The 26,752-nt window shown below is 41.1% G+C and overlaps 1 protein-coding gene and 1 long non-coding RNA gene across 5 annotated transcripts in view; one reads left to right on the forward strand and one right to left on the reverse strand.

The window, feature by feature from the left end:
- LOC131098017 (caskin-1) overlaps window positions 1-26,194 on the reverse strand; it is a 31,408-nt gene extending 5,214 nt beyond the window's left edge. Inside the window, exons 1-18 of one of the 4 annotated variants that reach the window (XM_058045925.2) lie at window positions 25,701-26,194; window positions 19,188-19,239; window positions 16,887-16,984; window positions 12,200-12,345; window positions 11,994-12,089; window positions 11,297-11,418; window positions 11,095-11,203; window positions 9,021-9,129; window positions 8,602-8,696; window positions 8,287-8,401; window positions 6,194-6,478; window positions 5,406-5,504; window positions 5,129-5,313; window positions 3,261-3,342; window positions 2,583-2,647; window positions 1,515-1,619; window positions 1,092-1,193; window positions 762-900 (exon numbers count right to left, since the gene is read on the reverse strand). In XM_058045925.2, coding sequence (XP_057901908.2) covers window positions 762-900; window positions 1,092-1,193; window positions 1,515-1,619; window positions 2,583-2,647; window positions 3,261-3,342; window positions 5,129-5,313; window positions 5,406-5,504; window positions 6,194-6,478; window positions 8,287-8,401; window positions 8,602-8,696; window positions 9,021-9,129; window positions 11,095-11,203; window positions 11,297-11,418; window positions 11,994-12,089; window positions 12,200-12,345; window positions 16,887-16,984; window positions 19,188-19,239; window positions 25,701-25,794 — 2,098 coding nt within the window. In that variant the 5' untranslated portion in view covers window positions 25,795-26,194. Of the gene's footprint in view, window positions 1-761; window positions 901-1,091; window positions 1,194-1,514; window positions 1,623-2,582; window positions 2,648-3,260; window positions 3,343-5,128; window positions 5,314-5,405; window positions 5,512-6,193; window positions 6,479-8,284; window positions 8,402-8,601; window positions 8,697-9,020; window positions 9,130-11,094; window positions 11,204-11,296; window positions 11,419-11,993; window positions 12,090-12,199; window positions 12,346-16,886; window positions 16,985-19,187; window positions 19,240-25,700 lie in introns of all 4 variants that reach the window. The other 3 variants (XM_058045924.2, XM_058045927.2, XM_058045926.2) reach the window with 3 other exon arrangements.
- Window positions 4,376-24,665, forward strand: LOC144899807 (uncharacterized). The gene is made up of 3 exons (XR_013628107.1): window positions 4,376-4,506; window positions 19,352-19,457; window positions 24,397-24,665. It is a non-coding gene; the product is annotated as an uncharacterized LOC144899807 (long non-coding RNA).
- Window positions 26,195-26,752: the final 558 nt, after the last annotated feature.

Genomic DNA, 26,752 nt, shown 5'->3' on the forward strand with positions numbered 1-26,752 from the left:
GGCATAGAAAATGGATGTTTGAGGAAAACGGCTTATTACCATAATTTCCAGGTTCAATTCCCCACATGGCATGGAGGTACTTAGGTTAAGAAAAAAGCCTATAACCAAAAGATGCATTCTCTGCATTCATAGATTAGGTGAATGCAGTTGAATACCTCATCTTAAGTACACCAAAGTATTGTAGGATGCAGTTTTCTGCAAAAATTATTGCCATAAATATGTGTCGTTTTTGTACACTGTCCTGCACCTAACAAACTAGTCTGTTCGCCCAGGCATTCCGGCTTCTGTGAAGACTGGAAACTGGTTCTTGTAGAATTGGGACATCATAGACAGATTGTAGCCAGATGCTATGTGTGTTTGGTTTATTTGTTCATAGCAAACACACAGAAGGGTGAATAACTCTGTATCAATCTCCTTTTTCCCTCTTAATAAGCACTGTGCGACCTGCACTGGTGAGGCATTCACACACATGCCGTATTGCCGAGTGTTAACAAATGGGCTTTCAGACAGTCTGTCTTCAAAAACTGCAAAAAGTGCTCCAACTTTTATAAAGAAGGCAAGAAAGACGATAGTTATTGTAATTTAAAATTTCCGTGCTAACACATGTTGGGAACGGTTTAGGAGACACATTACAGAAAGTGAGACGGTCCAGTGTGCGGAAATCGATGTTCCACTGTACATGACAATAAATAGAAAATGTAATGGTAAACAGGCACAGGTTTCTTATCACATTATTGATTAATGACACACCAGTTCCTTACCTAGTTTAGTAATGCCGATCTCTTGAAGATCCTCAAGGCTAATGTCAGAGATGAAGTCAATATTTTCATAACCGTTCTGCACCAGAACCTGGTAATACTGACTGAGACCCAGGTGAGAGAGAAAATCTGCCAGATTGGCCTACAAAAAAAACCCCACACACACACACAGTAAAATGTCTAAAGGCTATTTTCCACATGGATGCAAAAATTCAGTTTAGTAATAGAATTAATTAGTGGTGTGTGTGTGAATCAGTTTATGCGTGCACATCTGTCAAAACTCGACATAATCCCGTTTAGTTCTACTTAGTGTAGTACACTTGAGAACCTTACAGGCTTTTGGTCTGGCAGCCAGTCTGTGGAGGGCAGCTTGCTGATCTCTGACATTAACTTCTTCCGATGTCCAGGCTTCATGACCCCAATCGCCGTCATGTCCTTAATTGCAAAACACACTTAGTCCATCAGAAATGTACTAGTTTGAAATGTAAACAAACACTATCTCACGCATATATTTGAAATGTATCCATAACATGCGCACACCTAGAGGAATATTACGCTCTTGACAATCTCTGGTGCGTGTTCTCATAGCACTGTGTCCGCTTTAATACACACACACACACACAAACACATATACAGTGGTGCACTCAGAACATGAAGACTCAATATGATACTCGAGCTGATTTGACTGCTTTGCTGAGCGGAGCCTTAACAAACAACATCGGCGTGGCGTGAGGAGGTCAGGGGTCTTGACCTTACCTCGTGTGTCATGCAGCTCACAGTCTCTAGATCGTATCCAGCGGTGAGGAAGTGGGTGGTGTAGAACTGCAGCTGAAACTCACCCAGCCACGCCACTACTGCCTGCTTCTAGAACACAGAACACAACATGATACATGGAACACAACGTGCGACCGCCAAACTCTAGAAGAGAGGAAAGAGCACTCTATTGGCTGCTTCTAGAGCAGTGGTCTCAAACACGCGGCTCCCGCCTTGATATGAAAGTTTAATGTTAGTGTGGCCCGCGCAAGTTTGATATGGATGCTGTATGGTATCATGTACCCAGAAAAAATTATTACGTTTGATTAATGTTCATGTTAAAGGTTAAATAACTGTTAATAGTTATCCTCCCTATCCGTGTGGAAGTGGTAAGTTTTTGGCTATTTAAGTTTAAAGGAAATAACTTGAAGGCTACCGTTTAGGTCGCTAGCTCTCTAGTTTGCGAGTTAGCATGTGTCTCAAGACCCTGCAGTTGCGCAATATGTTGTAAATAAAAAAAGTATAAATGTGACTATAGTCGTGTTTTGTCATGTCTACAGGGCTCTATTAATGCTTTGTTAATTTTAATCTGAAAAAAATAATTTGTCCACCCACCAACTATATGTGGTTTCTTAAGTTTTTATTATTTGCCGTTTTATTATTATTAGAAGTTTTATTACAATATTACAAGTTGGCACTTGTTAATATTGGGCCTGGCTCAGTATCTTCCCAAAGTATATGACTGGGATGAGGTCAATTTCTCCCACATAAAACTCCATAGAAGACACATTGCAAACAGAAGTTTCAAGGAGACCACACATAGCTTAGCTTCACACATTGCATGGTGAGGCTGGCAGATAATTAATGTGGCAGCATGAGGGATAAATTGGGAGGTTGGGGGCCACAAGACACTGACAGACATCTCCATCTGTCTGTCACAGTCCCTGTCTCTGTGGTGATCGGGGAGACTGTTGTAGTATGAGCAGCCTCATGTAAAACCATGCTAGCTAACCACACCTACCTAGTATTTAACACCAACACATTGACACAATATAACATCCAAAAACTCACTTTTCCATCATCCTCTTCTGCTTTGCGCTCAAAGGGCCGTTCATGAACAGTGGAGGTGGAAGAGCCTTGAAGCCCAGGTGAGGTCATTTGAAAAGAGAATAGACAAAATATAAGTTGAGGACATACATTAAGACATTACATACTATATTTACTGAAGTATTGGCCTCTACTCTGCTCCTCAAATGAACACCATTTTTCACCTAAGTTAGATCTCTAGCATCTGACACAGAGTGGTGGTGTTTTCAGCCCCATGGCCATTAATGCATCACTCCATTAACTATTACTGAATTGAAATACAGAATCTGGACAATAGAACCAATCTATAGTATTCACTTGAAATATGTTATTGCACAACCACTACTGCTGACTCGTCCCAATAAACAGTCAGTTTTTATAAAGTGCTGCTTTTAAATGGACGCTACAATTGTCTTAATGCTGCTGGAGTCTAATTCAAACCGACAGACGGCCTTTAGTGAGCCAAATGATGACAAGTGTTATCCACATCACTGTGAACTATATTAGAGCGTCTCCTATTTGTGTGAAGTGTTTTGATCCTTTTGAACTGCAGCATTTAATTACATCATATCTCCAGCGTTGGAATCACCAGTGTGATCAAAAAAAACATAGGAATACTAGGAAATATTGTGTCCATTTATTTGCGGAGATTTGTGCTCTTACTTGCTGACTGCTCAATGGACTGTGACTGCTCCAGGAGATGCTCCTTGGCTTTTACCGACTGGGACAGGACGGTGGCGAGGAGCTAAATAACACAAGATTAAACAAATACACTCAAAGGCACAATCAAGCAGGCACTCAAAAAGAACCATGTATTCCTCAGTGTATTTAACATACAAAATATCAGGAACTGTATAATGCAGTGCAGTTATACGCCACTGCCAACGACAACCGAAATACTGGTTCCCAACCAATCACAGGGCAGATATAGACCATCTCTGAGTAGGGCCTGAATGCAAGACGGGCTAATTAAACCATGAGAGCAGTGATTCTTAATCAGCGTGCCACAGCACATCACTATGCCATAACAGACCATTAGGTGTGCCACAATAAGTTTTCCAATTCACTTAATTGGTCCAGTTATTTTTTTTACTACACATAATGTATTGTAATTCTCAGACTGCTACATATAATGAGCGGCAGAACAATTAAATGCTCTTCCACTCAATGGCAGAAAGCATGTAATTAACCTGTGTAGCACATTGCTTATTTCAAATTTGTCATATTGCAAGTTTATCCATGTTAAGTGAGAATGAATAATGTACTGATTCATAAAGAGTTGATAAAGGAAATTCCAAGGTTGAAGTGGTCCTTGAATGTCTCAGCATTCCTTTGGGGCAGATGTCAATGTATAGTTACAGCCAATCAGAAACAAGTTAGTTAATAATTATTAGCCAATCGGGTTCCTATTGGGGTGGGGCGGGCCCCACACGAAGAGTGACGACGACAAGCTAGAGTGAAGAGATCGACACCGAGCGCTTGAAGATATTTAGTGCAGTTAATAACTTATAGTTGAACTAATTTAGTTACCGGAGGATGTCGGTGTTGTGGCCCTCCCTGAACAACGTGAGTTGTGTGTGCAACATTGTCATTGTATTGTAGAAGCAGTAGCTGTATAGTATGTCAACTGTGTTAGCAGATTAGCGGTTGACTTATTCGGCGGGAGAGCGGCGTGTATCTGTGGAAGAGGGCTTTTCTTACAAGTTTCTGAGTGAGTATAACAGGAAGTTCAAATATAAACGGTTTTATATGGTTTATATATTTATATGGTACATTTATATGGTTTAATTCTGTTGGTAGTCTGCTTCGACATGGGCCATCTCCGCGCTCGGGACCACACGAGGACGTCCGCCATTGCTCGGCTAAGTGCTGTCAGAGGATTTGAATAAACTACCTCGTTGGAGGAACAGTGAGTAATCAAAGTTGCCTTGTGGATTATAAGAGCTCCAACTGAGCGCCAACCTATGCTACCACAACGTGAACCATAAAACCTTTTAGTATGTTAAACTTGTATAAGGACTTGTCTGTCATAGTTTCAGTTGATTTTGTTGGTACCTGTGAATATAATGGGCTATTAAGACTTCATTATTGACGTGTGCATGGGAGTTGAAGCTCAAGGTAACAGTACACAGCTATTTATTCAGCTGGTCTGGCCTCTCTGCATCCTAGTGTGCCACAAAACCGTGGGGGTAAGTGCATGTATGTATATACTAGTGTTATATTTTAGTAACTCTGACCAATTCACCTCCCATGCAATATTGTCCATCAGGTGTCAGTATGTATTACAATTGAATTGAGTAAGTGGGCTACACTTGTGTATATACTGTATACTTTTAGTGACATTCTTGTTTGGTGTGTCGTAAGACTTAATGTAAAACGATAAAGGTTGGGAAACACTGCAACCAAAGTTAACTTTGATATCATTGTGAGGGCAGCTCTCGTACTGGATCCCATTAAAACATGCATTTAAACAAATAACATTACACATCACAGACTTGCATACATGACAAAAATAAATCAGTGTTTTTAACCTTGACCCCTTCAGCTTGTGCGTTCAGACCCGGAGCATTAAGGCCATGTGTGTTAACACCCGGCGTGGGTGCTGGGTGTGGACTGGGTGCAGGTGTCGTCAGCACATGCGTGTTACCCGAGCCCTGCAGGCTGCTTGACGACCGAATGCTACCAAGGCTGCCCACGCTGCCACTGCGTTCGCTCCCTAAAGACACAACCGCACATTCAGCATGCATGAAGTATGGCTTTTTTGCACTTAACTGCACAGTGACGACGACACACACATGCTCACTTTACCTGTAAGCGGTTTGCGTAGCACCCAGATGTCCTCGCTGGTGCTGCTCTGCTGGCCCAAAGTGGGCGAGCCTTGAGGACTCAACTCTGCAGTCCGAGAACCTGTCACACATGCAAAAATACACACACGTTTATTATTGCAGTTGAGGTTTCCGGTGGTGTACATCTGCACTGAATCATACTGCACACTACTGTTTGTAATACAGTATTTTATTTACCTTGTTAGGTTACATGAAAAGTACAAATATTAAATACATAGTCAAAGTAATACTTATTTTTAATAGCCTTGGACTTGTGCAGGGTTACTTAATGATGTGGCCAGTGAGTGTCAAAGAGGAAAGCTGTGCAAGCTATAGTCATTTAAAATCTTGATTGACTTTATCGTGACAATAGTCCCACAAAGTCATGCAAACAGTTCTGTTTCAAAACAGAAGATTAATGTTATTTTTTTCATCCTCAAAAAAGGATAATCCTTTGACAAAATCCACATTTGGTTGTTGAGATATTAAAACTGTTTCAGCAAAACATTCTTGGCACAGCCTCAGCAGCAAAACAAAATGTACTTTTGGCAGATGTTTCAGCAACAAATATCACAAAACATTGGCAAATACGGTTTAATAATAAAGTACAATACTGTTACTTCGTAGTACAATGTGCTCTACAATGCTCACTATGTGTACAATGTGCTTTATCACAACTTACATTAACAAATAGTAGTCTGTGATGGTGTGTTTTGTTTACTACAAAGAATACATCTTAAAGGTTACTAAAAAGTGTACTACTGTATGTACCTGTCTGACTTTGCGGCTCCTGAGAAGTGGAGAGAGGAGGAGCAGGAGGAGGAGTATTTGACAGAGGCGGAGGAGTGGAGAGAGAAGGTGGAGAGATGGGAAGCGGAACGTACCCGAATGAGGAGAAGCGAGGGAGTGACTGTGCGTTGGGATGAGGGGGAGGGGAGGGTAGATGAAGGGGCAGCACTTTGGATGGAGGGTATGAATGTCCGTTGACCGATGCAATGGGACATGGGTTTGGCCTGCGTAGCAGCAGGGTGTGGCACTGCTGGGAGGGAGAATGGCCTGGACTCGAGCCAGGAGGTGGAGGAGGGTGCAAAAGAGATGCAAAACAACAACAACACAACAACTCATCAGTCAAAATAAAAACTATCAAAACAGAAAGAATTATTCAGAAGAGAAAGTATGAGAAAATAACACATCCAAAGGGAATATACTCATATAAGGTCAAATGTAACAATAATACCAATGTAGCAGTAAAGCAAAGTGTTGCTGTCCAATAAAAATCATTTATCTCCATTTGTTTGGAGAGTAAAATGTTAATCTAATAGGGTGCATGCTTGTCATTGGACGGCCACAAAAGCAACACATGGACATGCAACGCATGCATACATAGCAGGCACCTGCATCACAAGCCTCCCCTCAATGTAACCACTCTAGGCATGGGACCTTCTCATGACATTTAATTTAACCTGCAATGGAAATACAGAGAACTATTGTCTCGGAGAATAATTAGCTTTCTGGTTAGCGTACGGTTTATGGACATAGTCTTGGTTGGCGTACAATATGGTGCTTGTCGTGTTATTAATTCACTGCATCAGAGCAACTGTATTCTTCATACATTTTTCTCACAAAACACAACCACAACCCGAAGTCAATTGCTTATAACCGGGGAATGTTGACCACACAGTTAGATGTAATTGTCCAGAAATTAATGTGAGTGTGCGTGGTTGTTTACTACATGTTTCCTGTAATTGGCTGGCGAACAGTCCAAATTCGACAGCATCTGTCTTTATTGATCAAAATGCTGGCACTTGCAACTTTTTTGACTTCATTTTGGGTTACTGAGATGAGAAACGCTATTGAATTCAAGAAATAACTCATGGCAAAACATGTCCATGTGGTATCTCACTGGCACGTCGTGTCTTTGGAAACAGTCATGTCAAGATTCACATCTTCACTTCTGAAGGTAAAAGTAACTGTATTTATTTATTTATCCATCTCATACATTACTTTAATGAACCTGTTTGCATTTCAACCTGTTTTCTGCATGTAAAATTAAGTCTTTTGTGTTAAAATGTTTGGCTTTCAGGATCAAATTAATTGGATTTACATTATTAAAAACTGATTCTGTTAGCATCCGTTTTGGTTGGAGTTGGACCTTTTGGAAGAAATGAGTGACGCAAACCAATGTTCCACTGCACTGTACAAGAACTATGCAGTTAGACTACTGTCTCTTTAATGTCGACAACTACAATAATGAAGTTATTGTTGAAATTGATAATTCTATGACAACTGAGCATTATTCTCTCTGACAGGCACTAAGCTCTTGTATCGGTTATCATTATATTGTGACTATGTACCTTAGTTAGTATATGTAACGACAATATATGCGAGATAGGAGTCAGTAAAAGGTTGGCTTTGTGATACAGGCCCCTGCGCATCTTGCAGTTTCACTAGACAGACAGTATATTATATCTGGACAACATGGCTCCATTTACATTCACCTTTTACAGTAACAAATATCCCAGATTTGTAACATCGACTGGAGAAATTGATGAACCAAACCACCCCGAGCCAGTAGGGGGTGATCAAGAGCTAATGGATTGCCTTGTTGACATTAGATGTTGTCCAGTCTCAATATACCGTCCAGGATTGATTGACTGGGTAGGATGATATCATAGGAAAAATAGAAATAGGGAAGAGGATGATGGGTTGAAGTGGGGGGGGGCTAAACCCGTAATTCACAATGAATGAATGGGTTTCCTAAAATGGCCAATGATGCTGCAGCTGTCTGCAACTAATGATCAGCTATAGCTACATAAGGCTGCTGTGCACACGCATGTACACACAGCTGTGGTGTGGGTGGTTACCTGCCCTCTTGATGACTTCCACCATGTTAGAGGGGAAGTAGCCCACACGGTCATTTCCTGTACGGTTATCATGAATGCAACCCTTCCATCGGCCATCTGAGTGCTGCTCCAAAACCTGTCAACATACAATTAACACATTTAACGTCTACATTGGACATCAGATTATGGAAATTTGCCATCTCTGGTTGGCATTGGTACGAACTCCCCTCAACTAGTATAGAATGCAATTATAAACGTGCTTTTGTATTGATTTCTTGAAGCAGAGACATGAAGTGAATTGTTTACTGTGGATAGGGAATTGGAAACTCACTGTACCGTAATAATGTCTCCAGCTTTGATATTGAGGCTGGTGAGGTCATAGTTGTTGCAGTAATCCTTCAGTGCCCGCACCTGCATAGCAGCTGATGCGTCTGCAAGACACAGGTAAAGCTGAGCAGAGTGAATGCACTCATAAAAGCAAGATACACTCCACCATGAGTATTTGTCTATAAAAACATCCATGTTCATACATTTACATGTGAGTTTACATGTGTAAGCCAAAGCATAGAGCCATAATGGTATGATGGTGCTAGAATACCTAAAAGTGAGTCAGAAACCTAAAGTAAGTCATTTCCTCCAAAGGCATAGCGATAACAATGGCGAGCTGAGGGATTAGCGTGACAAAGTGTATTTCCTGATATAATAGCTTTATTTTTAAACCCGTTTGGGGTTTATTTCTTTTATTATAAACTCACCTCTCAATAGTTGTTTAATCTCCCTGCTGGCCTGAGTGGTGGTGAACTGGTTAACAATGTCCAGCGCAGTTTGACTCAAAGTGTTCCTCACTCCTGCACTGATGCCACTCTGAGTGAAGAAGGGCGTGAAGATAACGTGAAGCTTGATATAGCTTGCTTGTGTTACAATAAAAGCATTTTACATGAAAGTCACATGCAGTATTTAATGTTGTCTTTCTGCCCAGTTGGTTACGTCTTACTGTGGAAGTCTGGAGGAGCAGTAGCAACTTTGTGCACTTGTAGCACTCCTATGCAAGTGTAACAAACTCTGTAGTAAGCCTGTGTACACGCATACAGCCTTGTTTACCCTTGACAATCATATGCAAGCCTCTGTACATGAAGCTATTTTATGTTTTTCTGAAAATGTGGGGAGGGAGTGGCAAGAGCAGCACACCACTCGCACGGTTGGGCAAGTTGTAAGTATGAGGCCCGCATGCCACTTCTGGCTGTGAGCGTTTGCATGCACGTTGAATGTGTGGCAGTTTATTACGACTTCATAAAGGGTTTATTTCAGCAACAGGCAGAGAGACAATGACAGCAATGTGTCTGCTCACGCAACAGTAATTATTGCAGGTTAATGTGGCTCAAAGCCCCTCAACCACCATTACCCGCTCGCGCCAACAAGTCCAAAGGACTTCTTGTATTTTGCTCATAGAAAAGACGCCACTAGCCCGACCCCGACAAAGATCCACAAAAGTCGGGGTGGCTAAAGTGCCGCCCCGGGGCCATCTACGGACCATGGGTCATTTGTCAATGCATCACTGTAGAAATTAAATAAACAAAAAAGAGCCAAAATGGTAAAAATAGAGCAAAAGGCACAATGAGAAAAGGCTGAAACCTTGATGGTAACAACCCATAATAACACGAAAGTTTTCTATTTTTCCAAGTGTTTAATACAGTAAATAACTTTTTTAATTTACTTCAAAAACATTTCTACAAAATAAATATCTAATTTATAGTAAATTTAGTCAAGTCTAATAAATTATAGAGCAATAACTCCATTATTTCAATATAATCTAGTTATCTAGCAAGCCTGTCTAAGTTGAGGATTTATAAATGCACAGCCATCAAGATAATGGAATGTCATTTAGTCTTAGCAAAGTAATGATTATTTCTCTCCTTTTTCACAAAATAGTTCCAGTCTGGGGTGGATGTATTCATCTACAAAAGCACCATCATGTAGTCCATCAGACCCAAGAAAATACACTTTGTTCTTGAACCAAGCAAAAATGTCTTATCCAATTACTTGATTAATGGAAGGAATATTCAGTACAATACTTGATTACTAAAATATTCAGTAGCTGCAGCCCTATATAGAAGGTTGTTACAGTCTCACTTGCACTTCAGTGAGTCACTGCAGCTTCACCCTCTCGCTGAGAAGGCTGACACAATGCTCTGTAATGACTTTTGCGGCTAATGCCCCCTCCCCGAATTCACTCCAAATCATCTCTCGAGCATGACAAATATTGGCCGGACTGACGAGTTTGCATGAAAGTCTCTCTACGCTCAAGTTGTTTTCTACTCACACTTACTGGCCTGAAACACAGACAAGCGAAAAGAGGTGGACATAATACTGCATAAAGACAAGGGCTAAAGTCTGATGACGGCAGTAAGGCTGTGCACAATTCAATAATTCCACTTAACATTTTTGGGTCTATGAGCATGTTTCAATGAGAAGAACAGCAAAATGGAGTCCGCCATCAGGAAACAGACACCCCAAATGCTGAGTGTGCAACGACAGACTCCAACCACCCTCAATCATGGCCATGTTGGCTCCACAATGGAAGAGGATGGACTACAATTACTACAAGGAGTGGTTCACAATTATAAAGGAGAGAAGAAGAGGACATTGCCATCGTCGGTTCGGGTAAGTGTACGACAGTAAAAGATTTGGGACAGCACTAGACTGTCAAAATGTGTGCCGTCTGGAACCTCGAAAAGTTGTTAATATTATTATGGTTAAAACTGGAACACTGGAAGCAGCATCAAAAACAGGTACTTCATGTAAGTACACTGTACAGAGAAACAGACTTACTTCAAGCAGGAGGCGCACTACCTCTGTTTTCCCACAGAGGGCAGCTTGATGTAAAGCTGTACCAGACTCGGACTGTCTGTTGATGTCAATACCAGCCTGTATCAGCAACCTACAAATGTTTAAGCACAAAACAAAGAATATTAGGTATGGTGGCATGGAACCAGCTTAAAAATGTGATTTAAAAACAATAACAAAAACACACCTTATAACATCAATGTGACCATTCTTGGCGGCAAGATGGAGAGGTGACACACCGTTGGGGTCAGATGGTTTTGGCTCCAGCATGGCTGCACACATATTACTACTGAGCAGGAGCTGAACCACCTAACAGAGATATACACTATTACTTTGAGCTACTTAAAATACACAATGTTGACAGTTCACTCCAAAATTGCACTTAATTGACTCAGAAATGTGGTTAATGTGATAGTTGTACATGAGCTTTTCAAATGAGCTTCAAGTGTGCCATTCTACTAATTCAACATTGTAAAATTTAATTGAATATCACTGTTTCTTAATCTTTTAATGCTGCATCAGAGCTGTCTTGCTGCCAAAAAAGGCTATGGGTTTGTTTTGGAGGGCTCATTGATAATCCTAGTCACAATGTTGATACTTATTTAGCAACATGAGAGACAAACAATACTATGATGCAATGCAAACTACAACCATAATTATAAACATTGTTCAATTAATACACAGTATCTCCCAGGAAACTGTAAATAATTTTAGTAAAGGCAGAATTTTTGATAGTTGTGATGGATCTCTGTGCAGGTGTACCTAATGTTATGGTTGCTAAGTGCATTAATATAGCTTGGTATTAAACATTATTCACATTTGTTTACAGAAACAATACAACACAAAATGTTTATGTGTGAAAACATGCACATTGTATGACTCACTGTGACACGTCCAAATTCACAAGCCAGGTCCAATGGAGTTTTTCCTGCTGAGTCTGAGATACACGTATTGGACTGGTGTTGCAGCAGCATCTCAGACTGCAAACACACATCATGTAAATGTCTCACTTGTCAAAAAACACAATCCATGTTTGCATGATCAGGCACAGATACACACTCGTCTAAAAAAAAAATAGCAACAGTGTTACCCCGTCATAGTGTCCATGCTGAGATGACAGGTGGAGCGGGATCTGTCCTTCATCCGACTGTCCGTTGACAGATGAGCCTGCTTTCAGCAGCATTTTCATTGGTTCAGTTTTCCCCTGCCAGGCGGCGTAATGTAGAGGACGCATGCCTATACAACCAAAAGTGACACACATAATAAGCACATGACATAAGATGCATACAGAAAAATAGCAGACGTATCGGAAGCCTTTTCCAGCTGACTTTGGGTGATAGGTAGGATACAACCTACAATCATGGCCAAAAGAATTGGGAATGACACAAATTTTCACACATTCTGCTGTCTCAGTTTTTACGAGGGCAATTTGCATACACTCCAGAATGTTATGAAAAGTGACAAGATGAATGGCATTTAATTACAAAATCCGTGTTCGTCATGACAATGAACTTAATTCCCCCAAAATATTTATGCTCTATTTCAGCTCTGCCACAAAAGGACCAGCTAACATAATAAATACAGTCGTCCCCTTGGTTATTGTGGTTAATTGGTTAGAGACCTGACCGTAATAAGTGAATTTTCACAAAGTAGGATTTAATATTAAAGGGTACCTATTGTGCTCATTTTTCCGCCCTTTTGTATTGAGTAGTGGAGCAGCTACATGTAATATCCTGCACAGAAACTTTCTAGATCTTTCAGCTGTATTTCCTTGGACTTCCAAAACAGTCCCGAACCCCCATTTCTAATTTTGTGGGTCTAGGAGTTGATAATAAATTAATAAAGCCTTTGAAGAGATAATTGAAAAGTGGTCCGGAGCTTCTGGTAGTTCATGAACTACTGACTGGAGACCCCTGAATTACCGTGTATGAACTCAAAGAGTGGTAACGTATGTCCACGTTTACTGAGTGCAGGCATAGTGTGTCCGACATTAACGCACCTTTCCCGGCAAGTGTGCATGGCTTCTCCTGGGCAATCCTGTGATTTTCCCCATGTCCGTGGAATCACAGTGGTATTAGTATGTCCGACACGAATGCACCTATCCCAGCAAGAGCACATTGCTTTTGCTTTTAGCAACAGTTTGGCGGATATTTCAGCAGCCACAGATGATGTGCAGCGACTGTCAGTGTTCCTCCTCCAGGAATCCCCTTCAAATTCTGCTTTGACCAACTCCATGACCCAGAGATCTCAAGTGTGTGGAGTGTCAATGCTCACATGACCCTTTGCTGACAAAGGCCAGTGTGGGTAAATTCTACCCAAGACAACAAACAAGATAAGACAACGGAGAACATTAGAACTTGACCCTGAAGAGTCGCGAGAACCAGGATACAACATTTATATGCATAAAATTGTAATCATTCATTAATTCATTCATTTTCTACCGCTTATGCTCACGAGGGTCGCAGGGGGGGCTGGAGTCTATCCCAGCTGCCTTCGAGCGAGAGGCGGCTTACACCATGGACTGGTTGTCAGCCAATCACAGGGCACATATAGACAAACAACCATTCACACTCACATTCATACCTATGGACAATTTGGAGTCACCAATTAACCTAGCATGGTTTTGGAATGTGGGAGGAAACCGGAAAACCCGGAGAGCTAAAATTGTAATAAGAATTCAAAATAATTATTTAAAATATGTTAAAAGTTGTAAAGGTAAATAACATACTCCAAAAATGTAAAAAAAAATAAATAAAACTGAACAAATTTTGTCCAGGGTCAAAAATCAATCAGGGGTAAAATAAATATGGAATACATAGCACAATACAATAATAAATAGTTCTATGTATATATAAATATATTAATCTTGGGTCTTGTTTATTTACTAAAAATGTGAATGGGAAAAAAAATCTTTCTTTAATCTGTGAATCAATAATTGTAAAATTACAGTGAAACCTCAGTTAGCGTACATCTTACATAGCATGTTTTTGAAAGTTCAGTTGAAAATACGTATATGCCATAATTTAGCCTCTGTCTGTGTACATTTTCCAGTTAGTATACAATATGGCGCATGTCATGTTGTTAACACACTGCATGAGTCCAACTGTGCTCAATGTAACGTCTTTTTTTTTTTGCATCGTATTAACTTGGAAACAGGAACCGGAAGCCAGCTGCGTCGCCAGTCCTCATGAAGGTAAAGCTAAAACACAAAACAATATTTATTGAATTCAATACTGTTTCTCACCTTCTTCATCAACATGCTGGCACTTGCAACTTTCTTTAGGGACATTTTGAATTATTGAGTTGAGAAAGACTGAAATAATTTATAGCAAAACAGGAAGGTGATGCCTGTTTTCCACATCTTGTCTTTGGTAACTGTCAAGAATGGATGAATGAAGAATCATGCGGCTTCAGTGAAGGTAAAACTAACCTTAAATGTTAATTATAACTATAAACTATAATTGCAAAATTCTAACATGGTGTGTTGTGTTAATATTTTTGGTTTCCTAGAACAGATTAATTGGATTTACATTATTTCTTATGGGAAAAATTGATTTGGTTACCGTCTGTTTTGGTTAGAGTTGGAACTTCTGTAATGGATTAATGACGCTAACCAAGGTTCCACTATATTTAAACAACATACTGTAAAGCATACAATAATGCACACATTTAAAACATACTTAAAATAAATATTTACAAAAAGGTAAGTGATTCTGTATTTTAAGACAATAATTGGTATATTCTTTCTTTCCAATTGATCGAGACACAGTTGCGAAAGGTTCTATTGTGCAGGGAATGTAAATCAATAATGAATGTATGTCATCATATTAATACAATATCTTTTTATAATGGGCACAAATGCAAACAAAGCTGGTCCAGGTACTGTTGTTGCCGAGGCTGAGCAGCTCGTTTCGTCAGACAGTGTTGACACACTTCTGTCAGAGAACACTGGATTGCTCTATAACTTCACACATTACTGCCAGTGTTTGGCAAAGTGGGCATGACAGTAGACACCGTTTTCTATCATTTGAATTTCAATTCTGCCCGCCAGGAGCATGTTGGCAGAGCTGATTGGATTCTTTCCAGTTCATTTTTTTTTGGCAGGCACGAATCAACAGGGATGCCCAGTCACCTTATCTTGGCATCTTGTGTAACATTTATCTCCTGGCTGTGATGGTAGAAGTTTGTAGCTTGAATGAAAGTCTCTGACAGAAGAACAGATGAGAAATTGGTTAAGGAGGCAGCGCAGGAGATTAATAAAATATGAACATTTGAAGGCTCCGATGTGAGGTAAAGTAATGAAAGCGGTATGTATGGTTTCCTTGCAACCTCTCTGTGGTGAACTGCAGCTTGCATAAAGAGTTTGCATCCATTTAGAGACACACCAGGCATAACAGACTTGGAAAGACCTAGTTCTCTATCCTGGAGGATTTGCTTCTCCCATCTGCCCTGAGAGTTCTTTCTTCTCCTGCTCTGCCAGACTGGGATGGTGATATTAGGGGGGGGGGTGTCTGTGCTGCTTTGGGTCCTCTTGGCTCTCAGCCTCGCTTCTGTTCTCTGTTTGCTGTGCACACAAATCTGTCACTTTTCACAAATATTATTTCTCTCCTCTGCAAGCTCACCTTGCCATTGTGTAACAGGGGCTTATTTTATTCTGTCCTTTTTGCCACAAATAAATGGTGGCAATTTTTTTAATTGACTTTAATGAATTTATGGACGTGTGAACAACCCAAACATACAAAAACCGAGGTAATGTTTCCTACAGGAAATAATATAAATCCAACAAATCCATTCCCAGAAATATTAACAAGAATAATTCCAGTTTTACATGCGGAAAACAATGTGAAATAATGAACAATGATGAACGGGTGAAATTTATTGTTGATGCGTAATTCTCATAGCAAAATCGAATTCAAGTGTTTCTCACAACTTTCTTTGGGCCCCATGGCGAGTTATTAAGTATTTAGATGTAATATTCAATAAAAAATGCACAGTGAGTCAGTAACGTGTAGGGTGCTTTGTTTGGGAACTGGATTTCACAGAACGATACAGTACGCGGCCTAGTTTGTTTCATGCCATACTGTACAAAAACCGAGACAGTGCACAAAAACAAAGGCAACATTTTTTATGAAAACGGAATCATCCAAAAACTAGACCATATGAAACCAATGGTTTGAATGTGTTAGAAAATTGCTGAGACATGGAGGATGGGTGGGGTTAAATAAGATCTGCGTCTTCCCACACCTTTTTCGGACATGTTAAATTGTCTAACTGTAAACATGTGATGTTCCGTAATGTAACTTGACTCAAGTCCATTAGGTCCGGTGATGCATCGACAACCACTGAACAGCCAGCCAATGACAGTGTTAGAAGGCAGGACCGACTTACAGTAGTAATACAGGAGCAATGATGAAGTTCATAGAATAAGAGATTTTGAAATCCCAAAGTCCCATAGTCATAAAGGCTTAGCAAGGCCTTGCATTACAGCATTACCACAAAAAGCAGCAGTTAAAGTTGTGGAGCAGCTACACACGATAACCCGCACAGAAAGCTTTCTAGATCTTCCAGAATCTGTACCTATTACAACTGTATTTCCTTGAATTTCGAAAAACGGCCTGTTTTAATTTATTCCACGCACGGCCCGCCTCTGGGCACACCCACTCTGCTGTGATTCTCGCATAATTTGGATGACATTTCTAAAAAGAACACTGAAGGATACCTTGAACATAGTAAACAGTGTAATGTCATACACAGTATACATTAGTGCATTTATTTACCTTTATTGTCTTTAATATCCACAGCTGCTTGAGCATCCAGTAGCAGAGAGATCAGCTCCTTGTTGCCACTCAGAGCAGCATGATGTAGCGGTGACAACCTTCACACACAGATGAAATGTCAATTTTAAACACCAGTACTCACATATGTGTAATACCAGCATAACTTTGCTGAGATAATCTTTTGGGTAGAACAGCTCCACCCATCGGCTCAATATGAGAGACAGGAAGGGGGCAAATGACCTACTTCCATTAATAAGCAATCGCTCTGCCCTAGAGCCGAGCCTAGTACGCACTAGTACACACTAGTACACACTACGCCCGCATGTGGGTGTGTGTGAGTGTCTAATGGATCCCGGTGAATATAAAGGCTGGGCCCTGGAGCCAAGTCCACCAATCATCAGTCATTAAACAAGGAATTATCTGATTCCAATCAACGTGTAAAAAAAATGGAGCCAAATGAAACAATGACAAACCAAGCATGTGCACATATAATGAACCTAAAAATAGTCCAGAACGAAGAGTTGCACATTTTAGGGAAGACTTTCGACTTTCCACTCCCTTATACTGTAGCTATGATTGACACTTATGATACTGTGATTGACTTTTTAGTGTTTGATTCCTTGAAGTAATTCAGGGTTTCCAAGTAGTCCCTCTGAATGTTTAGTGGAGGAATGAGCTGTAAGCAGCCCAGGCAGGCAAAAAGTGATTGTGTCTCTTCGGCTGATGAAATGGGTTTTGAAGGCCTGAAGGTGTGTGCGAGTATGCATTATTGAGAATGGATGCAGCGGGGAAGTGCTCAATCAGTTTTATATGCAGGCAGCCCAGGAAACCTTCAGGTGCTGCGGAAGATGGAAACATCATTACAGACACAATATGCATGGGATGACTATGTTTCATTGATGGCAACTACGGGGAAAGTTAACGACATATGAAATATTTTAATTAGATTTTATGGAGAATTTCTGTTTGAATGTTCTGGACTCCTGTTGCCCTGTCAAAAATAATGCTGCCTGGAGAAGATCTGCATGGATGCAGCTTAACTTCTCATAACTGATGCCTTGTTGGCCTTCTTCAGATTGCATATGTGTACCTTTTGAGACTACATCAACAGTACAAACAAGGAAGAGAAATATGGAGTTGTGTCTGTGGGAATTATTGTCCATTTATCCAGAACATGCGTGAGGTCGGTTGTTGCTGATGTTGGACTTGATAGAGGGCCTGACAGCTCATCATATCTGTGCTAGCTCATCCCACAGGCGTTTGACGGACTTGAGGTCCTCACCAAACTCATCCATCCAGGTTTGATCACTAAGACACAGGCATGCTAGAACAGAAAAGGATCGTCCCTCAAAGATTTATTATGCAGTAGCTTAAAAGGTGATCTTCCCTACAATTGTGTAATATATTCATTCATTAATTTTCTATGCCGCTTATCCTCGGTATGGATCACAGTGTATGCTGTGTATGCTAACCTGTATGTTTTTCGACTGCGGATCCACAAACATGATAATATGTTCTATATTATATTTCCCTTTCACCTTAATTGGTCACGGGTCTGTAAAGGGCCAATACTGGGTCCGTATCTGGGACCAGCACTTCATTACCAATATCGAAAACAACCAACACGGATATTGACATCAGCTCTTCTCTCAAACAAATTACATTACTTGACATTACAGTACTTGCTTCTTTTACTATGATACCATTGGACGTAGTTCTCAAAAAGAGACAAATAAAGCAAGAATGTAAGTTATAGAAAAAATGTGATATATTGTTACCTTAAATTAGTCATTTACAAAAATCATGACCGATTCTACCGAGTCTACTATTCATACATGTCCTCCTGCCGTCAACAGCAACAATGCAATTGGATAAGCTGCACATTTCTATGTGGCACAAACATCCACATAAGAACAAAGTAAAGTGCCAAGTATGAAACGCCGGGCCAATACTAGATCTCCTGACCTGTTTAGGAAATATTGCTATAAACTCTCAAGGAATTCAATCAATCCTACTGGACTGTCTAGTCTGACTGGTGGGTGTCCGAACCTACTGTAGTCTTTGAGGATGAATTGATGAAAGGCGAAATGTCTGCTGTGACAACCCGAACAGTTCAGCTGTGATGAATATTCACAAGCCTGTTGCTATGAACACACACTGTACTTTCAACAGGCCTGGTTCTGTTCAAAAAACAACAACTTTTGACTCAAAGAACATTTCTAATAATGTTCTTACTAAAACTGAAGATGTTGGGGAATTGAGGGCCAAACAATATGACAACAATAATGCATTGCTCCTTACCCGTCTGCATCCTGGATGTTGACGTTCACCCGCTTGGTTGCTCCAAGGAGCTCTGAAAGACACAGAGGGGACATTATAGAAACAGTCCCATTTTAAACCGAATGTGGGAAAAAAACTAAGGATTAATATATTCTCTACTTTACATATTCTTCTATTCCCTGCAGGTTTCCCGCATACTGCAGCACTTTCACGCCCTTGAGCGCTTCAAAACTACAATGGTCCCACCAGATGGGAGAGGAGCGAAGAGCAAGTGACCAAACACACAAAAGTGTAATGTCACTGTCATGTTTAAAGGAGCCTGCAGAGTCACCACTAGTCAGAAAAATGACACTATTTTGCGTTATTAGTGTCATTATTCATATCTTAATCATATCCATCAATCCACACTCCTCTTCTTGTTGTCTGATGCAGTCGATGACCGTGCACATTAATTCTGGTAACCTCATTGTGGCAAAGTCACAACTGCTGTAGTTGGTATATTTAAAAATGGTTTATGTTTCAGTATTTATGATAAAATCTCAAATGTAAATTGTCTTTTAAACACATCTTGGTCTGCTTAATGACTAGGAATATGTACGTTATTACACTGGCAGCAACTAACAGTGTAGCCTACTGCCTAAACAAGCTAATATAGATCTCAAACCAGGAAAATGTGAACATCTTAAATGTAAATGTATACTGTAAATTACATAGATAGAAACAACACATACCAGTGGAAAGTGGCTGGAGGGAGGTTACCCAGACTTGCAAATGTTACCACACCCGTACATTTACATTAAAAGTGTGAATCTTACAACAACCCACCATTCTTAGAGTAAATATAGCAACACTGAAAGTGAGGAATGGAGTGAGGTTCCTTGGACTTGCAAAGTGAGCACACAAATGCCTCAGCGGTTGAGGTTTACTTGAGTCAGAGCCGCCCATCCCTACATGCAGAACACGCTCTGTGCATAGGGACCCACAATCCATGGGGGGACCACATGGTGTGGGCGCAAGTTCAATCCCAGTTTGGATCAGTTTGTTGATGATGTGGTTCCCAGGAATTTTATATTTATACCAAATATGTGCAGGCAACGGCTGCACGGCGGTTGAGTGGTTAGCACGCAGGCCACATAGCTAGGAGACCCAAGTTCGATTTCACTCTCTGGCAACTCTGTGCGTATGTGGGTTTTCTCCGGGTACTATGGTTTCCTCCCACATTCCAAAAACATGCTAGGTTAATTGCCGACTCCGAATTGTCCATAGGTATGAATGTGAGTGTGAATGGTTGTTTGCCTATATGTGCCCTGTGATTGCCTGGTAACCAGTCCAGGGAAGCAGTATAGAAAATGAATTAATTAATTTACAAATTTGATTTTGAATATAAGATGTATATTTTTGCACGCAAAGACTTAACAAAATTTTGCCGATTATGTCCTCAAGTGAAAGTTGAAAAAAATACATTTCAGTTTGGTGGTGAGTGTGGCAGATGTGGACTTATCTGTGGAAAAAGCACAGTGTGAGTGTGTGAGGTATTTGTGTATGTGTGACCTCTTATAGCTCTAATGTTTGGGTTTCTTTGCTGTTGATCATAGAGACGTGAGCATGCGTGCATGTGATAACCTTGATCTTTGAAAGCACATAAGAAGGATGAAGACACCAAAATGCAGGAAGGAGCATGCTGATGCAACACACACACACACACACCCTCTCTCTCTCTCTGCTTGTTTGGTTCTCTGCCTCTACTTTTTTTTGTCAAACCCACATAATCCACCAGGCCATAATCTGTGGCTGTTCTGTAATCTGGTGAAAAGCTTCTCCCTCTCTCCGCATCCCTATCTGCACTTCATCCCTTCATCCTGCTCTCACACTCTAATTTCCCCTGTAATTTGCTAAAGAGTGCTAGCTGATTGGTGGTTGTGGCACTCTGTTTACACCCGGCAGCTGACATGCATGCATGTGTGTGTGTGTTTGTGTGCACGTGTGCTGCCCCCCATTTCCATTGCACTTGGATTAAAATGAAGAAAAAAAGAGCCATCCCTTCCCCCCACTGGCAACCGAATCAATGAGTACAGATATCTGTGTCAGCCTCAGACTGTCAGTCAGTCACATGACCCCAGCAGCCAACACTATCCACCATGATGATCTATTTCTCAATAGGTTGTTCTCGTTACAACAAGTCAGGCGCGGGGCACTACACTCTATCCATGATGTATAATTAATCACAGTTTGCAGTCAATAGAATCTCAGCATTACTTTGTCAAGGCAGATTTTTAAAAAATACAGGTCTTGCGAAACTGTAGCTTCAATAATGTAATAAGTAATAATTTATGTTTTGCCTCATAATGATTACATTGTCTTTTCGAGGGTCGACTGGAGTTCACAGTTTTTATGGTAATTTTAGCTGTGACACTGCAACCGGGACTTGGTTACTATGGTAACCGCACAATGTGCCATTGCATATGCATCTCACATACGGTCAGTCGCTTGGCATGGATAGCTAAGTGTGATATTTCGACAAAACTCAGAATGTGTTAGGATGTACTAGAAGGTAATCAGCGTGAAATCAAGTTATTCCAGTTTAATTTGGTTTTCACGGACAGAACTTGTGAACTGCTGGCAGGCAACTTTTGGGGACAGACCCCCAAGACCCCATAAAACACGAAGTGGAGGGGTTTGTCTCCCGGGTTCTCATTATCAGGAATGTTCTCAAATCCTTTTTCTCCCTTTGGCTTGCCAAACATAATGTAGCTGCATGTTTGCAGATTTGCACACGTATGTAAAACTGACCTTGGGTCAGTGGGCAATAAGTAAGGGAAACCCTGTAAAGATAACAACAATGAGAAGTGTGTGTCTCCTTTTAATGTGAGCAGTGGTTAATATTCACAAATTAAGAGCAAGCAAATTGATAATCCACTTGTAATGCCTCAACCTCTAGAGGCAGCAATGAGTTACCATTCCTTTAATTACCATTCAGTGCAAAATGGAAATGGAGAAAATTGTGTTTTATTTTGAAGTCCTATTAACAGGAAGTGATCGCGTATGTACAGGATTCAAACTTGATGGTATGCAAGCACTGTGATGAAGAAAAGCTCTCACTCCTGCTCTGTAAGTTTATATATCTTCAAGACTAAACAAACCCGCATGAGAGAATCATCTGCCTGGATATTAAACCTTTGATTGCCTAACACTATATAATGAAGGCATCATCTGTGAATAACTTATAACTAATAAGTAAGCAAATGTTCACGAAACCTTCACCGTCTGTGCTGTCTTTGCCAAGCTAACGCCGCTAACTGGTTAGCTTGGTGGCATCCTGTTTGAAATGGATGGCCGTCTGTTGTGTCCATGCAGTGATCCCATTGCCTGCACGTCACAGTTGCACACTGCGGTGTAAATAAAGGATAACTGGGGTGTAATGGTGACAATAGGGTTGTTATTTCATGTCTGCAGGGTTCCAATAATGGTAAAAAAAATTGCATTAGAAAGTCAACCGGTTTTCTATGCTGCCAAAATATTCAGTTTATTAATATTGAATCCTACTTTGCGGAAATTCAGCTCATCAAACTAATGTAAATATTAGTCAATGACAACACAACTGAACACAAAATGTAGTTTTAAATGAAACTTTTCATAATTAAGCGAGAAAAAAATCCAAGCCATGTCGTGTGAAAAATAATAATAACTGGTTGGAATACCCTTAGCAGCAACAACTGCAATCAAGCGTTTGCGATAACTTGCAATGAGTCTCTTTGGCCCACTCATTTTTGCAGAACTGATGTAACTTAATGACCCACATTGGAGGGTTTTCCAGCCTGAAGCGCCTTCATAGGGTCATGCCACAGCAGCTCAATAGGATTCAGGTGATGAGGCCACTCCAAAGTCTTCATGTTGCTTTTCTTCAGCCATTCCAAGGTGGACTTGCTGGTTTCACCTTGAGGTCACGATAGCCGGATTCTCCTTCAGGATTTTTTGATCGACAGCAGAATTCATGGTTCCATTTATCACAGCAAGCCTTCCGGGTTCTGAGGCAACAAAACAGCCCCAGACCATCACACTACCACCACCATATTTTACTGCTGCTATGATGTTCTTTTTCTGAAATGCAGCATTCATTTTTACACCACATGTAATGGGGCACACCCCTTCCAAAAAGTTCAACTTTAGTCTCGTCAGACCACAGAGTATTTTCCCAAAGGTCTTCGGGATCATCAAGATGTTTTCTGGCAAAATTGAGAGAAGCTTTAATGTTCTTTTTGTTCAGCATTGGTTTTCATCTTGGAACTCTGCTGAAGCAGGCAGTTTTTGCCCAGTGTCTTTCTTATGTTGGAGTCATGAACACTGACCTTAACTGAGGCAACTGAGGTCTGCTGTTCTTTGGAGATTGTTGTGGGGTCTTTTGTGACCTCTTGGATGGGTCATCACTGCTCTTGGGGTAATTTTGATTACTTGATTACTTGTGTCCCAAAGCTCTAGAAGTGGGTTTATAACATTTACCACACAGATAGATCTCAATTGGGGAGGGAAATAATACAAAGTTTCATTTAAAAACTTCATTTTATGTTCAGTTGTGTTGCCATTCACTAATATTTAAATTAGTTTGATGAGCTGAAACACTTAAGTGTGACAAACACTTAACACAAAAAAAATAAGAAATCAGGAAGGGGGCAGACGTTTTCTTCGCACCATAGTTATATATACATATTTTTATAACAGTAGGATTTATTGTATTGCGGTTCTGCATCTGAATGACTTCTGAGCCTCAGCTGCCTTTCTTGTTTTGATTTGTTCAAAAAAGCACGTTAATTTCCATTAGCCAAGATTATTATTATTGAATATTTATTTATTTTATTTATTTCTTATCGGAATGAAGAGCAAAGACGTGTACATCAATGATGTCTGTCATCACGAATCAACTCAAAAAAAGTAATAATGACTGAATAATTTTCCAGACCATAGAACAGGAACATTTATGCCATTGCCCATCAGTGAAGGAGAGGAGTGCAGTGTCGATTCTCCAACAGAGAGACCTCTTCAATAATTCAAACATAAACCTGGTCTCATGTCGGATCACACACCTTCCATAGGTCACCATTTTAACCTCTTACTGTGACTTCCTGTTTTGTTACCTTGCATCCTAATCTCTATGCATCCTGCCTCATCCTCAGCTCTCTCACTCCCCACTTCCCTCTCTCTCTCTCTCTCTCTCTCTCTCTCTGTGCACATACAGTGGACTGAGCACTCAGTGCTGATTTGTTCTGGCATTTGAGGAGAAGCATTTTTCTTTGCCATGGCACCGCTGGCTGGGAGGAGAGGAGAGGAGAGGGACGAGGGTGGCGAAGGAGACCAAAGGAAAAGGAGAAATGGCATGAAGGAGGTACAATTTAAAGGCCAGTTTAAAAAAAAAAAAGACTTGACGTGAGCTCCCGAAGAAGGTGAGGAGTTGAGAGGAGGAGCTATAAAAAGAAGGGGGGTGAGAAAGTAGCAATGAAATAGTCGAGGCTGTTTTGAGGCCTGTAATTGAAATCTAATTATCACCTCAAGTCCCAGCTGACACCCCGTCAAAAAACTCTCACCCATGCACGCAAACGCCATCACGTGTACGCTCGTGATCATCACATTATTACCATTAACATCTGGTGTCTTCACACACCAATAATCCCCCTGTCCTAAGAGCAGTGCAGTAGCTTCATGCACTCGTGCCTCACTAACACACACTTCTATCTCACTCTTCTACACACACAAACACATCCAGTCTGTTTTAGCATGCATTTATACAAAATTAAGGGATAGTTTTTGTGGAAATTCCTCATTCCAGTTATCAGCTCACATTTGCAACATCACTACTATTATGCTCAATGGCACACATACACAGTCTAATGAAGTAAATCATCTCATCATCTCATTTTCCTTGTATGGAAGAGCCAAAATGTCCACATAGTAAAGATGAGACATTAAGAGTTGCACAGGGATAGAAAGATAAGATCACACATAAACCATCTTTGCATCACTACGCATTCATGCAAACATGGAATCTCACACATGTGCAACGTCATCACTATCATGCTCACATCACACACACACACACAGACATGCCTCAATCCTCCCGTCCCCACCTCAAACAACACTAATAAATACACACATCCACTTAAATGGATTCATGGAAACATTCAAGGGCAGTTGAAATGAATCATCAGTTATTTTCTCACACGTGCAACGTCATCACTATCATGCTCACGTCACGCATGCACACGAGCGCGCGCGCACACACACACACACACATAAGCCATCATGTCTCCCCCCTCCCCCCAAGTAACACATAGGCTACTCACATCTTCTCTGTATTACTATGCATTCATAGAAACATTCAAATGTAGTTTGTGTAGCAAATTCAGCATTGCAGGTGTATTATGACACGTGCGCGACGTCATCATTATTATATTCAACGTCACAGGGTTCACGCAAATGTAGGATATATGAATTCACATCACATTTGACACCTATGTGGACGAGGGGGGCGGGGGGGGTACTCACTGGCTTTTCCGGGCCGAGGTCTCTGCAGGAGACGCTGAACTGTCAGCAAGTCCTCGGTCTTGACCGCCTGGAGCAGCTCCTGGTCCTTCCCCATGTCCCCTCCGTCCTGCCTCGGTCCGCTCGCTCCCGCTCTCTTCCTCTGAGCGCCCCTCTCTCCTCCTCCGTTAATCCGCCGCTACATCCTGCCGCCGCTGCGGGCCTCCCTCTGGAGCCGAGGCGCGCGGGGACAGAGTGAGAGATGCTGACGGGACAGGGCTGCACCTATTCGGGCCAAAAGGGGTCCAACGCCACCGCTTCTGCTTTCTTTATCTCAAAAAAAAGGACCCACACCGAGAGAGCGTTTCCAGATTCTAGCCGCGTGTGTGTGAGGATTTGACCGGTTGTACGTGCGCGCCGTGCGTGGACCACGACCGTGGCACTCGAACCGCCCTGCTCCTCCTCGCTCGCTCACGTGTCACGCGCGCTCACATTCGCGCCCGAAATGATGGACAGACTCGCACGCACTCACACACTGCATTACATAAACAAGCGCGACTTGTGCACGCGCCGCGCCACGCCAGATGTAATCCCCACGTGCACGTGCGTAATTTTTTTTTTGACATTGACTTTGAAGTGTGCGTGAGGTGAGACCTTTAGGGGCTGGAAGGTGCCCAAGGGGAGTGGTGTGTCTACTGTATTCAAATAAAACTATTTTTACAATTTTCAATACATATTATGTATTACAGGTACTGTATGTAGCTATGTATTGTGTTCTACATTCATTCATTCATTTTCTATGCTTATCCTCACGAGGGGTGCTAGAGCCTATCCCAGCTGTCTTCAGGCGAGAGGCAGGGTAAACCCGGGACTGGTCGCCAACCAATCACAGGGCACATACGTATAGACAAACAACCATTCACACTCACATTCATACCTATGGACAATTTGGAGTCACCAATTAACCTAGCATGTTTTTGGAATGTGGGAGGAAACCGGAGTATCCGGAGAAAACCCACACATGCATGGGGGGATACGTTCTACATATTATTTTATTTTATATTATGTAAAATTTT

The sequence above is a fragment of the Doryrhamphus excisus genome, linkage group LG9 (assembly GCF_037039965.1).
Source record: "Doryrhamphus excisus strain RoL-2023G ecotype Guam linkage group LG9, RoL_Dexc_Guam_v1.1, whole genome shotgun sequence".
Lineage (NCBI taxonomy): Eukaryota > Metazoa > Chordata > Actinopteri > Syngnathiformes > Syngnathidae > Doryrhamphus > Doryrhamphus excisus.